Source organism: Botryllus schlosseri, chromosome 16, assembly GCF_051294905.1.
Source record: "Botryllus schlosseri isolate E-star chromosome 16, Bs_hap1, whole genome shotgun sequence".
Classification (NCBI taxonomy): Eukaryota; Metazoa; Chordata; class Ascidiacea; order Stolidobranchia; family Styelidae; genus Botryllus; species Botryllus schlosseri.
In genome coordinates, this window is record NC_137251.1 from 17651157 (window position 1) to 17670093 (window position 18937).

Consider the following 18937-nt stretch of genomic DNA (forward strand, 5'->3'; position numbering starts at 1 on the left):
CGTTACAGCACGGCTCATCTCCGCTCAGTGGCGTCACAATCATACGAAAAGTTAATCGGCGATTGTCGGCCGGCGACCCCATTGTGTGAAACAATGACGATTTAAGACTTTGAAGTCAATTTTCAGAGGGTTTCAGTTCCCGGGCCGGATTTCCACTTATGTTTTTGGAATCAGTGCGAAATTTGCTTTCGATTGATACCAGTTTCATTTACTTTTGTGCTCTGGTCCCAGCTGGAAGATTACCCAGAAACACACTAAAGCAGGTTGAAGCAGCAGCATCTGTACGCCACCACTGGAGGCAGTGCAAAACGCAACATTGCTTACGGAGTTTCCATGCCAGCTACGCTGTAAATTGCTATGGTCCTATACTTCTTGAAGTTGTTTTTTTTCCTCCGTGACTGCTCTCATAGCTCATAGGTCAGTTTATAATTGAGTTTGTTAGAGATTTTATTCTTTGTGTGATAAAAGTTCCTTATTACCACATTACTTCACCTTAGCATTTGATGCACTCTAATCATCCGCTTTTTACGCTCCTCAGAAGAACTGTCATTATGCCGGGCAAGAAGCGACATTATGCAGAGGCGTTTTTGAATCACGGCTTTGTAAACACACCACAACTGAATGGTGACGATCGACCACAGTGTGTCATTTGTCTCAAAGTTTTGACCAACGAAAGCCTAAAGCCGTCAAAACTGAACGAGCACCTCATGAAGCGTCATCCGCTACTGGCCGGAAAGAGTCGAGGATACTTTGAGGGCAAATCGAAGCAACTTCGAGGCATTCAATTTGGATCAGGTGGCATGGCTTCGGAGAAGCTAACGGCCGCTGTTGAAGTTTCGTACGAGGTGGCATACCGAATTGCAAAAAGTTCCAAGAACCACACAATCGCAGAAGACCTTATTATGCCTTGTACCAAGTTGATCGTTTCCAAAATGTGTGGGGAAGATCAGGCCAAGAAGCTGGAAGGAGTATCAGTCTCGAACACCACAATTCGAAGAAGGGTTGATGATCTTGCAGCTGACATCCTTGCCCAAGTCGTTGCCGAAGTGAAGGCAAGTCCTCACAAAATGTTTTCTCTCCAGTTCGATGAATCCACGGATGTAAGCAGCTGCGCAGTTTTACTCGGATACGTTCGATACATTCACGAGTACTCTGTCAAGGAGGAATTTTTGCTTGCCAAGAACTTGAAGACAACAACGAAAGGAGAAGATATCTTCAACCTTGTGAACGATTTCTTGGGCATGCACGGTTTGGAGTGGAACAATGTGCAGCAAATCTCTGTTGACGGCTGTCCCGCTATGATGGGTGGAAACCGCGGTTTCAGGGGCTTTGTGCAGCGGGAAAACTCGGACATTCATGTGGATCATTGCGCACTGCACCGCTACTCGCTTGCGTCCAAATCTCTGCCGGAGAGCTTGAAAATAGTGTTCGACCAAGCAGTGAAGGTTGTAAACTTCATAAAAGCGAAGGAGTTGAACAGTCGTCTTTTCAAGGAACTGTGCAAGGAGATGGGGCAAAAATATGAGGCATTACTGTACCACACAGAGGTGCGATGGCTATCTCGTGGCAAAGTGATCACCCGTTTGTTTGAACTTCGTGAGGCTGTTGAGATTTTCTTGATAGAAAAGAAGTCGGGCTTGGCCGAATACTTTTCAGACCCCCATTGGATTGCCCAGCTTGGCTACCTGGCCGATATTTTTGTTGAGTTGAACAAAGGGAATCTGTCAATTCAAGGCAAGTGTGTGACTGTGATCCACTCGAAAGAAGCTGTAGCAGCATTTATCGCGAAGATGAAGTTGTGGATTAAGCGGGTCAACAGAGGTGTACTGGCACAGTTTCCAACGCTCGACATGTATCTCGAAGGCCTGGAGACAGAGAATGAACCCGACTTCACAGAGGCGTTGAAAGGGAACATAGCTGACCACTTGGGACAGCTAGTCGAGAAAATGGAAGAATATTTTCCGGATTTGGACACCACTAACATGGGATGGCTAACTGAACCGTTCAGGTGTCTTGACAGCCAAGTGGACGACGATGACTTTCCCGCCAAGGAGGAATTCATCGCCCTCAGAATGAGTGAGGCCTTGAAAATTGATTTCAAAGAAAAGAATTTGGATGCATTCTGGATAGAAAGACTTCAGGATGCACCAACATTGGCCACACGGGCATTGAATGTTCTCATCTCCTTTTCGACATCATATCGTTGCGAACAAGGATTTTCGACCATTGTAGGGTTGAAAACCAAAAAGCGGAATCGCCTGGATGTCGAAAACGACGCAAGAATTGCCCTCAGTACAACCAAACCCAGAATTGCAAAGCTAGTGGTAGATATGCAAGCTCAACCTTCGCACTGATTGAATATTATCTTTGTCATTCCACGACAGTTGTCTTGGTGTTTGCTATCCCTTGCTTGCATTTGTTCCTTGGCAACGAACGTCTGCAGCCTTTTTCCACTGATAAACCAATTTATTTCTCTTTCAAACTTGATGTCGCTTTTTCTCAGGTCGGTCTCTCCCTCAGGTAAAACTCCCATCCTGGACTGGACGATCGTTTTTGAGTGTTTAGTGATGAAACGTGGTTTTGATGGAAGAGGGGGGTAAAAACCTGTCTGGAAAGTCTGGTTTTGGGTAACGGGGAGAAAAAGGTTGGGAACCACTGTGTTAATGTATAGCCTGTTAGAGGCATCAATCAAATCAAACTAGATCATACCATGACTGTAAGAAGTAATAACTAGGGCCATTTTTATATGACCTTAAAAAATAAATTATATGACTTTATTTTTGGGAAAATACGACTTTATATGACTTTATGCGAAAATCGTGTATTTTTTCATGTAACCAACGTCACTCATGGAACTGACGAGTAAAACATGAACAACATAACAATAATACACATCTATTTTTAGTTTAAACCACATTTGTAGTACAGTTTCGTGTAGTGTGGAATGTTGGAGTCTTTAAAGTTACGATTTGGACGTAAAAATGACTTTAGTAAGGAAAATGAGCGATCCACAGACGCTGATGTTGGTTGACACTTCTGCAGTTTTGCATACAGCGCTGGTGAAATGTCTAGTCTTTGTAGCTCCATAACTTCAAATGACGTCCCACTTCAGTGCACAGAAGTAAAACAGATTGTGTAGCAACACAATGCAATGTGTGACCTCATAATGCAATGTGTGACCTCATAGGTCTGCGACTGTAATGTTATGTAGGCTAACCTTACAGTTTGCCTTCGCTCGATCAGAAATTGCCCTACTTAATTAGTGCGTAATTGCTTCAATTGGCACTTTTTATTTAAAGTATACAACAATATGACTTTATAACTCAAATATGACCTAACCAGGAAAATATGACTTTATATGACTTTATAACTTTCTTAATATACCCCATATGGATGCGGTTTTTGCGTTAAAATTGATTTCACGACTTACTGATGCATTGAAAAAAATATGACTTTAATGACTTTAAATGGCCCTAGTAATAACACTTGACGTAAAATCTACAATGGCTCAGACTGACAGACTGTCACACCCAGACTGACCAGACACAGTTTGCAATAGGCTACTAGAGCAGTGGTTCAAAAAATTATTTGAATCAACTCCCCTTCAACAGGTTTTTGATACTGTAATACTGATTTTTGTCTATACTCAATAGTTGCAGGTGAAAAGTAGTTTAGTAATATGAATCAAATTTTCCATATTTGATCTAATTCACCTTTTTGCGAGCTGGGATGAGTCAAGAATCGAGTCTCTTTTTTGTCAACATTCATCGGTTGTACATTGAATATGCAAGAAATCAGATTGTCAATTATATAAAATCGGCATAACGTTCGACAACACAGTCACACCTTTAGCATAATACCCATACCCAGTGCCGACTGTAATGTGTAATATATAACATTTTTAGTTATTCAAGTAGACCTATATATGCTACATCAAGAGAGCCTACTCCAAAACTTGAAAACTACGAGTTCCATGCAATGATGCAGCCTGGCGTTATCGTACCTATCTTGATAATCACAACTGACAGTCGTATTCTACATTTGAAATAGACATAAGCTACCGTCGCTCCTCTTTATTGCCCCCACATAAGGACACGTCAGCTAGCACATGCACTAATTGAAAAAAATTGGTCCCCTGATCGTTGCTAACTATGCAAATGGCGCAATCTCGCACAGCTATTCATAGAACAAAGTTGGGTTACGTACAGATTTTACAAAATGGCGTGCACATCGAGTCCGGATGTTGTTTGTGTACATTTAGAAGTGAGCATTAGTTTCTAAACGTCAAAAATCACCGTATCAAACTATAGATAAATAACCTACCGATTTTCTGACTTTGAAAGCTATTTCGGGGTGGTTCCATCGCCTTGATGAAAATTTAATGTATATTATCAGAATCAGTGCGACTGTAGCTTTCGGATAATATCAAAGTTGATAAATTTGAGCGCTCGGGTCGTCATCTATGGGATTAGCAATTACGTTGCTGTTTCATCATCATCATCATTGGTTTATTAGCAATTTTATCAGTTCAATACACCACAAAAATGCGATACAATGAAAAGACAGGAAGATGTCGAAGCGGCAAGGAGTAGTCTATGGAATCTGACACCCACTTTGGTCTAGGCGATGTAAAGAGGAGGCATGCACACTGAATGAAAGTAAAGAAGATGGTATAGAAAAAGAATGCGACGAGAAATAGGGCGGCATGTCATGGGAAGCGAGATCGATAGGTCAGTCGTGGTCCGGTAATCTTGAGGATGGACTGTATTTATTTAGTAGTAATTGCTTGTATTTCGACTTGAATGTGGACATGCTCGTCGACTGTCGGATGGCCGGCGGGATACTGTTCCACACATCAGGTCCGGCATATTTGATGGACATATGGACATACGACACTATGGTTTTATTATAGAACGTTTACATTTTATAGTTTCATCATTGTGTCCTATATGGTGTCGACACAAGCAAATCTCACGGCTCAGTGAAATTGTATCACGTCACAATTTCCATTTGGCTACAGGCAATTTGACGGTCATTTTTGACCGGCCTTCCGAGCATTAAATTTGGTAAAACGGGTATCAATCGAAAGCTGACTCTGCACTGATGACGAAAATATAAATTTTATTCCGCTCGCGACCCTGGAACCCCACAATCAGCTTCGAATTTTTCATTGTTATGGAGGTTGGCATTGGGACGCATCAATGCTTTCTGACTCTTTTTCTCTGGAACTACTCTCTCGTTTCGCCAGACAGCATTGTTGCGTCCCAATGCCAATCTCCATAACAATGAAAAATTCGAGGCTGATTGTGGGAGTTCCAGGGCCGGGAGTGGAATAAAATTTATATTTTCGTAATCAGTGCAGAGTCAGCTTTCGATTGATACCCATTTCACCAAATTTAATGCTCGGCAAGCCGGTCAAAAATGACCGTCAAATTGCCTGTAGCCAAATGGAAATTGTGACGTGACACAATTTCACTGAGCCGTAAGATTTGCTTGTGTCGACACCATATAGGACACTATGGTGTCATGCTATGAAGCGACAACAAATCTGCACCTGTAGCATCACTCGACCGTGAATCACGTGATGCGCATCTAACCGTAGGTTAGTTATCTATAATCAAACAAATACGAATTGAATGAGCTTTTTAGCACAGTCACTTATGGTAATATCAGCATTAAAAGTATCGAAAGCTTATCCGGCCACCTTTGCCGCGTCATGTTCTGACGGAGTATTTCAAAGCAAGTCCGGAGAATGGCCGGCAGCGAATGGCGAATGCTACTCCGCGGCGGACCGGTTTTATCTGGTCTCCTCAGCGCTCTTCCTCCACATCACTGCGGCGACAAAAAAAGCCCATATCAATTTAGTATGCAGAGATGTACGTACACGATACCTAGCGACGACTCGGGGGCCACATAATGCCACAATGCTGAAGTACATACTGACTTTTAAACATCGCCAAATGTATCAACTGGAGCAATAAAAATATAGTCTCAATCGCTGACTACCTACATGTAGCGTATTTCGGTCTTGATGTTGTGTGATTACGGGTCAAGCCAGGGTTGTAACCAAGTCACATGGTTCCGAGTCACGAGTCAATCTTACTTTTGCGGTTTTGACTCGAGTCAAGTCGAGTCATTTTCAATTCATCACCGAGTCGAGTCCGAGTCCAAGTCACCGTTTAAAGGGTCAAGTCCGAGTCATAGTGTTATGACTCGAGTCCGAGTCCAAGTCACAGCATTGAAGTCGTGTTCAACTAATGAATTCAACTAACGAATTCCTTGCTTGCCAAACATGCTTATTTTGTCCCTATCAGAGTATTGGCACATGTTTATTTATAGGCAGATAACGGACAGTTCCTGACCTCATTTACCGATGCCACAGATAGATGAGACCCCCAATATGCTAACTTCACTAATCAAATATCTGTCCTGTTAGTCTGATACATCACAGATACAAGCACTCAGTTATTTTTTACGAGCACATCGACGTCGGCTCACAAATAGCTGATGGAGAACCAACGAATTCAGATCTACGTATCAGCTGATAGAAAATCAACATATGCACGTTTATGTAGACTCTACATACTCTACATGCACACTTTTACAGCATGCTGGCCTGGTGAAAATACCTCTACATTGTAGAGGTATTTTCACCAGGCCAGCATGCTGTAAAAGTGTGCATGCAGCAATGTGCAGTGACAAAAGAACATATATCTTTTGATATTACTAAAGGCTTTCTCAATTGCATTAAAGACTATATCGCAGTTACAGCATTGGAGAATCAATTTTACAACGGGGCTGTTAAAAAAAAATTGAAATTTTCTGTCTACTTTTTAAAATTGTTAGATTGCCTAAAAAACTCAAATTTGGCACAATCTCAACCGGTAGAAATCAATGCTATGAGAGAAAATTTTGGATTAATTACGAATAGAGATTTTTGAATTTTACCGGCTATATCATGATATTGTTAGAGTGTGTGAAAATATGATTCATAGCAAATTTGGCTCAAATCCAATTGGAAGAAGCGAAGTTATTAGAGTAGGATATTTTGGATATGAAAAAATAGTGGGCTTACCACTAGTAGCCTATATAGTTATATTATATGAAAGAATTTCTCGCAAAAAATACTCTATTAATATTCAAATCCAAAATTTTCTCCTCGCATATTATTGATTCTACTTTTTAAAATTTAGCAAGATACGGTATTCTTTTAATGCAACCTAATAATTTTATCAAGTAGCCATCCAGTAAAATGAAACAGAAGTTATTTTTGAACAGCCCTGTTGTAGAAACATCACACAACATTAGCCATTCATTATTACTCACATGCACAATGCACATACCTAACAAAACGTCAAATGGACAGAGGGCGTTGTGTGTTTTCACAGACGGCACATCAAATCAATGATGAGTTACACTTCAAAATTACCAAAGTGCAAAGGAGATCCTCAGATATATTAAATCGGCATGGCCTTAGAATTAATACACATTTACTGAATACACGTTGCACTGGTGCACTAGGTGAAGGAATTGACAAGCATTAGATATTCTTTCTAGTCGCCCTAAAATGCAAAGAATCATCGCCTTCAAATATACACATGAGCTTATCAGTCTCTTCCAATACTTGACCATCCGAGTCATCGCATTGGCTCTAATTTAACTTTGCTTCGATTATTTGCTTGTATAATTGAAAAGTCTTGAGTGCTTTGATTGCGGAGGATTTGTTATCTCCTCATCACTGGATGACAGGGATATCTAGATTACAGAGGTCTCAAACTCAAATGTGCTCGCGGGCCAATTTCCTAATTTGTGATGACCCGCGGGCCGCAGCATCAATAAATAGGGGTATTCAATCTATAATATCCAACTAGGCCTTATTTAACGGCACCTTGCAGACAGGCATTCCACAACCATCGAGAAAATGCAATTTACTATTAAAATAGTTTTTGTGCCGGGCATAATTTGTTAGAAATAATGAGTTTAGACATCATGCGAGAGGACGCATCATGATATCGTAAAAGCTGTGGAGTTGTAATATTGCAGCTATTGGACCTTTGAAATGCCACAATTTTATGTAGAATATTTTAGAATTCACTAAAGATTGATCTGATATCAGAGCATGTGAGCGGTGTAGCCTAATCGGGGTTTCTGATATACTCGTGATAAGTATAGGCCATTGTTACTGTTATTGCCAAAGTCAAATTAAACCAGCGTTAAGTTTTCTTCGATTAATATTGGAACAGATCAATTACAACTTAAATATAATAACCATTCATTGATCCATAGTAATAGCATTGTTTTTTAACTGTTTTAGCGATCGTACCCCTTGTACTTTCAATTAGATTTCCAGTGCCCCCTGTCGATTTTCAACACAATTTCTGATCGGACCTATGACAATCAGAAAGCCCATTCACATAAAACCGCGCGTAGCGCGAAGAATATTTTCCAGGTGAATAAATTAGCCCAGAAAATATTCCACAGCTTGTGGCCAATTTCCACAATGCATCTGGTACCCCCTACGGTTCTTTGTACCACCAAGGGGATACGGACCCCTGGTTAGGAACCCCTGCAATAGAAATGACTGATCGCGGAGGAATCCATTGGTGTTGCAGCTGTGGAGCGTACCACTACCTTACTCGCCACCGATTATAACATGGACAGAGAGCACAAACAACATCCAGGATGTAAATATACGTCACGGGGGCCACAGAATGCCAATGGTTTCCTACAGACCTGATTAGATTTCTATATTCTATATACCCTACGCAACCCTACTATTCCACACGACAGCTTCCTAGATTTTTGCGTCCGTAGGATTGCCATGTCACTTTTCCGAGAGTCAAGTCCTTTTCTGATTTTAACGTTCGACCCTACTCAACTCGAGTCATTTTTAGTTTATCACTCAGTCAATCCAAAATCGAGTAATTTGACGAAAGGTCGCACCAAACAAAATCACAATTTTCAGTCACGAATCATCAACGGTTCATGTTTTGTCATCATGAACCTGAAATGTGACGTAATAGCGATCTTCCACTGCATGGTAGATTTTAGGAAGTGATGTGATAGTGAAGTTTGTTGAGATTTCAGGTTTTTGTAGTAGTTTTAGAGTGAACTTTAAGTTCCTAAATCTGAAAAAAGATATATGACACTAGAATATATTGTCGAATACTTGAAATTGAAAAATGCCTTCGCGGGCCGCACAAAATGTTCTCGAGGGCCGCATGCGGCCCGCGGGCCGCGTGTTTGAGACCTCTGATCTAGAAGTTCTAGATATCCTTGCTGGATGATTTTGAACATTGCATTGCTACTATGTACCATTGCCTGTTGTTTTTACGGCGGCATATCTGATATCAGACGAGTGCAACGAAAGCAGTGATGACAAATAGCGATGTCGGCAGAATTCGTCAGATGCGTTGATCTAGCCATTACCATTCGCAAATTTCTTCGTCTTTAGGTCATATAAAATAAGCCGAGTCAATGACTTGGACCGAGTCATGCGTAATGACTCGAGTACAAGTGGAGTCAATCCAAATATTGACTCGAGTCGAGTCATTTTCCCATTTCAAGAAAATGACTCGAGTCAAGTCGAGTCACAAAAAAATCGTGACTCGATTCTGACTCGAGTCGAGTCATGACTCGAGTCATTACAACCCTGGGTCAAGCTTACAGCAGAGATTCACTAAATCTATTCACAAACAGAATCTGAATATTTCGAGCAAACTTTTGTGACAAAGCAGGTAAAATCTTGGAGATTGTCAAGGTACATGCTCGTTTACTGTTGATTTTTTTATGCTGCCAGAGCCATAGTGGACCGGAGTTGAAATGCAAAGAACTTCAACCAAAGATGTTATGATGACGTGAAAAATTGTAACATATGAAAAAGGTTCACAGTGCTGAACCTACCAAGGCTCGTTTGTGAACGTGAACCTCTAGATTCCAGAGGTTCACACACAGAACGCGAACGTGTACCTCACGTTCATCTTCATACCATCGCCTACTGGATAGTGGATATGCACGGATAAGAATATAAGCTAACACTTCTCCACTGGAATATGGTGGTGTCTTGCCTCACTACGTACACTCAATTGGTTTTGGTATTAGAATATTTACACATTTACAACAGACGTTTTGAAATCGAACTACTAAATAAAATTTTCAAACGTGTTTCCTTAGTCTTGCATAAAACTTACATTTTCCGGTTGTCCGTCTTTCGGGTGTCATCTCGAATGTAATCCCGTTCGTCTATCATTCAACCGTATAATCACACGCTTACCAGAAATTATCTTTGGGCTATAATTCATATCGCCACCCCTACGCAAGAGCCAGAGATATCTAGACTAGGGATATCTAGTCTAGATATCCCAGGCAAGAGCACTCTGAAATCTCCTACATTCTGAATCTACACTGAAATTAGCGATCCGCATGTACGCAGCAAAGAGAGAGAAAGATGCTGTTCACCGTTAAAGCTATATATAAGTATTGGAGTATGCCCGCGCGACCGCACTCATCAAATCAAGATCATACTTTTAGGGATCATTTCTATAGTGTGTATCTTGATCGTGATTGTTCAAAATTGCGAATCCGAGCCCCGTGATGATGAGACGGAACTTCGCGGCCTGAGCATGAAGCGAACTCGAATGTGGGCGTTGCCCGAATTCGTGATTGATGATTGCGCCTTTCTTTCTTGAAAGGTCGGCTGCGAGGTCGTCTGAGCGGTTTTCTTTCCATCTGAATTTGTTTGAATCCACAATCAATCCCATAGCGAAGCCATGAATCTAAGTCCAGAGCTTTTTTCGCACCATGATTTATGTGCAATGTGCGTATCCAGGTACGGACTGGGCATTCATTAATGTCTCTTGAAATATCTCAATATCCAAATTGCTAATCCAGATCCCTATCTGCTAAAGTCGTAAATTCAAGCAGGAGTTTTGAATTTACCAGGTCCACATGCAGTTCGCCGACAACCACTCATATTTATATACATGATTTGGGGGTAAATTCGGCTCATCAGTCACCGGTGGCAACCAGACTTTTGCAACAGATATGAAAAGGATTGGGCACATGTATATATTTCAAGTTTATTCATCAAATTTCATCACTTCAAAGCATCACAAGACTGCAATACAATGAATGATAGGAAGATGCCGAAACGACTAAGAGTAGTCTTAAGATCAGACACCGACCTGTAGCTAGGCGATGTAAAGAGGAGGCATGCACACTGAATGAAAGTAAAAGAAGATAATGTAAAATGGCAAGCGATAAAAACAGGTGGCAAGTGGCGGAAGGCGAGATCGATGTGTCAGGTCGTTGTCCGGTGAATGGGGAGGGCCGACTAGTATTTGTTCAACAGAAATTGCTTGTATTTCGACTTGAATGTGGACATGCTCGACGACTGTCGGATAACCGGCGAGATACTGCTCCACACTTCAGGTCCAGCATATTTGATAGAGCTATAATATGATATTTTTTGTCAACCATGATAGTTGGACGTGATAGTTGGACGACGCGGACGCGCGTGTGTCGTATGTATGCACTTTTGATACCGAGGTAAAGAGGCCATTTAAGTTTTCGGAGCAGTGACCGCAGGGGAACCGATAAATATACTTTGCAATTTCTAGTTTCCGCATATCTTTTATGTTTAGGACACCGAATTTTTTTAGCAGTGATTTGTTGGACACATATCCTGGTCCATTTGGGACACTGGCTATGATACGGAGGACCTGATGTTGTAGTTTTTGTAGCGGCTTAAGTGCAGTTTTACTGGCAGCCCCGCTAATGATGATGCCATATTGTAACGTCGAGAGGAAAAATGATTTAAAGAGTATCAGAAGGAGGCACACGACATATTATAACAGGGGTTCTTAAAGTATGGGTCGCGAACTTATAATATGTATGTGACATTTGTTGAATTACTTGCAACAAAATTTTCTTAGCGGTTCGCGCGATTTACTGTTGTTAGTTTGTGGATGTCCAAGATCACTGTGTTGGATACTCCAACAAGCAAAACATGTGCAGAAGTCTGTACGCCGCGACACATGAAGACAAAAAGTTTCGACCAACCTATACACTAGGCAAAGTGAGCTGCAAAAGAGATCGACGGCGATAAACGCTTGGCAAAATTTAACCGTCGCTGGTTGGCAAAAACCTAGGATATTGATGTTTGGTCGTCGAAATGGACGGCACCGAATAGTACCGTGATACAGAGTAGACCAGGGGTGGGCAAACTACGGGCCGCATGCGGCCCGCCAAACTGTTTTGTGCGGCCCGCGAAAGCCTCAAGAAACGTAATGAAAATATTGATAAAGTGCATACTAAATATCAAATTACTGTGGCCTGCGGGTACTTTATTAAACTTTTTCCGAATATATTTCAACATGATAACGATAAGTTATATTATTCCCACAGTATTTTTTTATTCAATTGAAAGCAATAGCGACACAGTCAAACTTTGAGGCAAATGCATGTTGAAAGTTTCTATTGCTAAACATCGAATGAACTGAAACGTAAAAGACTTAATTCGGACCACGAGTGTGATTTTAGATTGGCAACATGAGCAAGTTTATTGCTTTTAGTTACTTGGAGAAACCGATTCGCGAGTTTGTTAGATAGATTCCTTCTATGTGTGTGTAGAAGTATTTATATTTATAATATTTATACATTGTAAAAGCGTAGCCTATTCAAAGGTAACATCTTTATGATGCTGTCAGAATTGTGAGGCCTGGAGTTAAGTCAGAAGTGCGATCAGCAAATCTATGAGCTGATCGCTGTTCACAGACTCAAATTTTCATCCAATTCTAAGAATATGGTCAACCGATTCCCATCCCTAATTTTGGCATTGAAGACGACCATGTTCATACCATCGCCTACTGGATAGTGGATATGCACGGATAAGAATATAAGCTAACACTTCTCCACTGGAATATGGTGGTGTCTTGCCTCACTACGTACACTCAATTGGTTTTGGTATTAGAATATTTACACATTTACAACAGACGTTTTGAAATCGAACTACTAAATAAAATTTTCAAACGTGTTTCCTTGGTCTTGCATAAAACTTACATTTTCCGGTTGTCCGTCTTTCGGGTGTCATCTCGAATGTAATCCCGTTCGTCTATCATTCAACCTCATAATCACACGCTTACCAGAAATTATCTTTGGGCTATAATTCATATCGCCACCCCTACGCAAGAGCCAGGGATATCTAGACTAGGGATATCCAGTCTAGATATCCCTGGCAAGAGCACTCTGAAATCTCCTACATTCTGAATCTACACTGAAATTAGCGATCCGCATGTACGCAGCAAAGAGAGAGAAAGATGCTGTTCACCGTTAAAGCTATATATAAGTATTGGAGTATGCCCGCTCGACCGCACTCATCGAATCAAGATCATACTTTTAGGGATCATTTCTATAGTGTGTATCTTGATCGTGATTGTTCAAAATTGCGAATCCGAGCCCCGTGATGATGAGACGGAACTTCGCGGCCTGAGCATGAAGCGAACTCGAATGTGGGCGTTGCCCGAATTCGAGATTGATGATTGCGCCTTTCTTTCTTGAAAGGTCGGCTGCGAGGTCGTCTGAGCGGTTTTCTTTCCATCTGAATTTGATTGAATCCACAATCAATCCCATAGCGGAGCCATAAATCTAAGTCCAGAGCTTTTTTCGCACCATGATTTATGTGCAATGTGCGTATCCAGTTACGGACTGGGCTTTCATTAATGTCTCTTGAAATATCTCAATATCCAAATTGCTAATCCAGATCCCTATCTGCTAAAGTCGTAAATTCAAGCAGGAGTTTTGAATTTACCAGGTCCACATGCAGTTCGCCGACAACCACTCATATTTATATACATGATTTGGGGGTAAATTCGGCTCATCAGTCACCGATGGCAACCAGACTTTTGCAACAGATATGAAAAGGATTGGGCACATGTATATATTTCAAGTTTATTCATAAAATTTCATCACTTCAAAGCATCACAAGACTGCAATACAATGAATGATAGGAAGATGCCGAAACGACTAAGAGTAGTCTTAAGATCAGACACCGACCTGTAGCTAGGCGATGTAAAGAGGAGGCATGCACACTGAATGAAAGTAAAAGAAGATAATGTAAAATGGCAAGCGATAAAAACAGGTGGCAAGTGGCGGAAGGCGAGATCGATGTGTCAGGTCGTTGTCCGGTGAATGGGGAGGGCCGACTAGTATTTGTTCAACAGAAATTGCTTGTATTTCGACTTGAATGTGGACATGCTCGACGACTGTCGGATAACCGGCGAGATACTGCTCCACACTTCAGGTCCAGCATATTTGATAGAGCTATAATATGATATTTTTTGTCAACCATGATAGTTGGACGTGATAGTTGGACGACGCGGACGCGCGTGTGTCGTATGTAGGCACTTTTGATACCGAGGTAAAGAGGTCATTTAAGTTTTCGGAGCAGTGACCGCAGGGGAAACGATAAATATACTTTGCAATTTCTAGTTTCCGCATATCTTTTATGTTTAGGACACCGAATTTTTTTAGCAGTGATTTGTTGGACACATCTCCTGGTCCATTTGGGACACTGGCTATGATACGGAGGACCTGATGTTGTAGTTTTTGTAGCGGCTTAAGTGCAGTTTTACTGGCAGCCCCGCTAATGATGATGCCATATTGTAACGTCGAGAGGAAAAATGATTTAAAGAGTATCAGAAGGAGGCACACGACATATTATAACAGGGGTTCTTAAAGTATGGGTCGCGAACTTATAATATGTATGTGACATTTGTTGAATTACTTGCAACAAAATTTTCTTAGCGGTTCGCGCGATTTACTGTTGTTAGTTTGTGGATGTCCAAGATCACTGTGTTGGATACTCCAACAAGCAAAACATGTGCAGAAGTCTGTACGCCGCGACACATGAAGACAAAAAGTTTCGACCAACCTATACACTGGGCAAAGTGGGCTGCAAAAGAGATCGACGGCGATCAACGCTTGGCAAAATTTAACCGTCGCTGGTTGGCAAAAACCTAGGATATTGCTGTTTGGTCGTCAAAATGGACGGCACCGAATAGTACCGTGATACAGAGTAGACCAGGGGTGGGCAAACTACGGGCCGCATGCGGCCCGCCAAACTGTTTTGTGCGGCCCGCGAAAGCCTCAAGAAACGTAATAAAAATATTGATAAAGTGCATACTAAATATCAAATTACTGTGGCCTGTGGGTACTTTATTAAACTTTTTCCGAATATATTTCAACATGATAACGATAAGTTATATTATTCCCACAGTAGTTTTTTTATTCAATTGAAAGCAATAGCGACACAGCCCGACTTTGAGGCAAATGCATGTTGAAAGTTTCTATTGCTAAACATCGAATGAACTGAAACGTAAATGACTTAATTCGGACCACGAGTGTGATTTTAGATTGGCAACATGAGCAAGTTTATTGCTTTTAGTGCTGTACTTGGAGAAACCGATTCGCGAGTTTGTTAGATAGATTCCTTCTATGTGTGTGTAGAAGTATTTATATTTATAATATTTATACATTGTAAAAGCGTAGCCTATTCAAAGGTAACATCTTTATGATGCTGTCAGAATTGTGAGCCCTGGAGTTAAGTCAGAAGTGCGATCAGCAAATCTATGAGCAGATCGCTGTTCACAGACTCAAATTTTCATCCAATTCTAAGAATATGGTCAACCGATTCCCATCCCTAATTTTGGCATTGAAGACGACCAGCTTATAAATTATCGTCAATGGTTCTGACGCGTGCACGTTGTCATCAAATCAATATTTGGTTTGTTTCAAATATACAAGTGCAGATATATTATTTTCACCCAGGGCTGTGGAGTCGGAGTCGGAGTCGTGCAAACTATAGTGGCTGGAGTCGGAGTCAGAGTCGTGAAAAAAATACTGACTGGAGTCGGAGTTTGTGAAAATGACCCTGACTCTGACTCCGACTTCATTATTATGAAAAAATTGCTTTCAAAGGTATCTTTAAATTACCAATGTTAACTAGCATAGGATTTTTTCTGTACCATCGTTTTTTTCGTTGCCACGAATACCAGCATGCCCAGGTATCCAGATGAACGTGATTGATTTATTGTTATTTTGAAGTTCTGCAATATATTCTAATATATCGTTCACAACGTAGTCATTGACCGATCCATGATTGGCGATGGCGGTGGATGGTGGATGGTGATGGTACCTGTACTAAAGTCTAAAATACCATTGACATGAAATCGCACTTGATGCGAAGAAAATATTGGTCTTATTTCGTCCTTCTCGCGTGACTCGAAATCGCCGAATTCCCTAGGATTTTGAAATTCCCCATTAGTTTGTCTAAATTGGTAACCATCAAATAATTTACACTTGAAAAGATAACAGACCCACACCCAGACTGAAAAATCATGCATGCTTTAATCACAGCTGAGTAAATTTTGCGCCTGACCATGGTTACAGTACTCCTGAGCATTGCATTTGCCAATATATATACTAGGCCTACTACTAAAATGTCATTTACTACATTGCAGAAATTCTTCGACTAAAAGCAAACTAATGGAAGAAGTTTGCACTTGATGAATCCTAGAACTGAATGCCGTTCGAGCAAGGTGTATATCGACATACCGTTAATAGAATGTTGTGTTGTTAAGGACTTGATAGTCGTGTTCGACACCGGAATATTTCTAGTTGTTATCATTGGACAATCGCAGCAATGGCAGAATGTCGCTATGGAATATGGTCGATGTGCGATTGAAACTCGCGACACCATACAAAGCAGCGACAGACTGATGGACAACTTAATTTTACGCACATTCTCTTATTATGGTACTTACTTTCAATACATCTCGGATCACTCGGAGATATTAACATATTTTCAATGGCTCGTTGTAACATTTTTTTTCAAATAATCACCGATGTTATAGGGCAGGGGTGGGCAACCTGTTTGCTATTCACGGCCATATTACGATTACTTATGTAGCCAACGGCTGTATTCCTGCGCATAAGCCGTAATCAACTAATTGGGCGTCAAGTACCCACGTTAAAGGGGGAAGCGAGTGGCGCAGTTGGTTAAGCGCCATCGTCGCGAAGCCAATGACCACGTGTCGGAGGTTTCTCTGGGCGCCTCATCGCTGACCCAGACATGAAGGTGAGCCGAGCCAGAAGTCGGCAGTAGGGATGGTGTGAACCTCTGCAAGGTTCAGGTTCGTGTGAACGCGAACCTTTTTCAACGGTTCTGTGTGAACACGAACGTGAACCTCATGACGTCACGTGACGTCATATTGCCAATCCCAACCCTATCTTTCAATGAAGTGATAGCGTATGTCAGGGGTCGGCAACCTTTTGCTAATAGTCGCGGGCCAAATTTCGGGTGTACAACTTTTTGGCGGGCCGGAATTTTTCTAGTACTATATTTTACGCTCACTTCGGTATATTATCCTACATTGCTGCAATCTCAATCATATCAATCAGAAGATACATGTATTTACACTTCAACAACACAGATTAAATGTGACAATTGACGCAGCTAGCTTTGTGAAAGGTTTTCAACTTCTGGTAACAAGTCAGATGAAACAAGAATCAGACCCTATTCAAAGTGGACGTCCGAAATACGTGATCTTAGCTTGCTCTTCGTGAATTTCATTGTTCAAAACTATTTTTAACATGCGTCCGTGCTTCCAAAAATCGATGCAATTTCTTTTGCATTGTTGGTCAAGCTGGGATAAAGACTAATTTCAAGAACGTACTCTTTGTCAAAGTCATGCAACAATATGCTCTTTGTATGAAATTTGTCATTCAATTCAACTGCATCGCATTTCAGAAAGGCCTATTTGAAGTATTCAGGCAATGGTATTGGCGTCCACATTAAACGGAGTACTGAATAGTCAGATTTCATTTTGCAGAGAAGGAATGTCGGAAAAGCGGGTGAATATTCAGTAGTTAAATTTCGTATCACAGTTACAAATGTAGTGTTGGTATTAGGTTTTCACTCCTCCAGTATAGGAAAGTGAGCATAATTTTCTTTGTACTTTTGACATTTCCAGAGTCACAGATTTGTTTTGAATGCGCCTCAACATCTCATGTATTTAGTTGTTTTCCCCTGAAGTTGCAAATTCAATTTGTTCAGATGTGACGTTAAATGTACCAGGAAAGCAAGATGAGATACCCATTTTCGATTACAAGATTATGAGTCGGCGATATTTGTGTTTTCGAGGAAAGTTGCTATTTCATTTCTCAGTTCTATACACTCGTGTATACGTGTAAGCATAGCTGCTCGACTGGTGTGATCAGACTAGGTAACCTTCACGGTCTTATCGATCATTCCTATCTAATGCCGAATACTGTGCACGCATATTTTCTGTACCACCATCACTGCCGTTTGTTATGTATTTTGGTTCGATGAAAATAAAGACTCTCTCTCTCTCTCTCTCTTGCTGCGCGAACATGACCGATATAGGCCTACATGACATCGCCATATTGATTCTCTGCTTCTAGTAATATCTGCCGGAACTGATTCAGTTAATGAGACTAAAATCATATTAACAGTTTTCCCCATTGTGGCCAAAGCACTATTCAGGTTTGTTTTCTTGGCCGACAATGCCTGCTGGAAAATTAAACTATAGATAGGCTAACTAACATACGGACTTACGGAGGCTAGTTATCTATAATTGAACAGTTTGAGATTCCGTCATTGCGTCTGAGATGTTCCAAGCGTTTTTCAAGCAAAGGAAGGACACCTTTATTGTCACACCCCATTAGAGCTTGGTAAACCCTTTAAAAAAAGTATGAAACAACTTCGGTTGCGAGATACACCCGATTGATAAGCACTGATCCAGTCTAGTCTATCTCCATCTCCTACTTCAACCACCTTTGTTTTATGGCGTAACAATAGACTAATACGATGTAGGCTACTATTATATTATAGATGGAATGTAAACGTTTACATTCTATA

The 18937-nt window shown here is 41.0% G+C and overlaps 1 protein-coding gene and 2 non-coding genes across 3 annotated transcripts; all 3 read left to right on the forward strand.

The window, feature by feature from the left end:
* The first annotated feature begins 551 nt into the window (after positions 1-551).
* On the forward strand, positions 552-2354 carry LOC145458753 (zinc finger BED domain-containing protein 5-like). Its single transcript, XM_080337221.1, has one exon. The coding sequence runs from the start codon at positions 552-554 to the stop codon at positions 2352-2354; it is 1803 nt and encodes a 600-aa protein (XP_080193347.1).
* Positions 2355-10514: 8160 nt separating this feature from the next.
* LOC145459523 (small nucleolar RNA U3) lies at positions 10515-10717 on the forward strand. The gene has a single exon (XR_013921443.1). It is a non-coding gene; the product is annotated as a small nucleolar RNA U3 (small nucleolar RNA).
* Positions 10718-13383: 2666 nt separating this feature from the next.
* Positions 13384-13586, forward strand: LOC145459544 (small nucleolar RNA U3). The gene has a single exon (XR_013921460.1). It is a non-coding gene; the product is annotated as a small nucleolar RNA U3 (small nucleolar RNA).
* The last annotated feature ends 5351 nt before the right edge of the window (positions 13587-18937 follow it).

Bases quoted from the DNA above. Each gene is read 5' to 3' on its own strand.
- LOC145458753 (XM_080337221.1), top strand. From the start codon at position 552: ATGCCGGGCAAGAAGCGACATTATGCAGAGGCGTTTTTGAATCACGGC.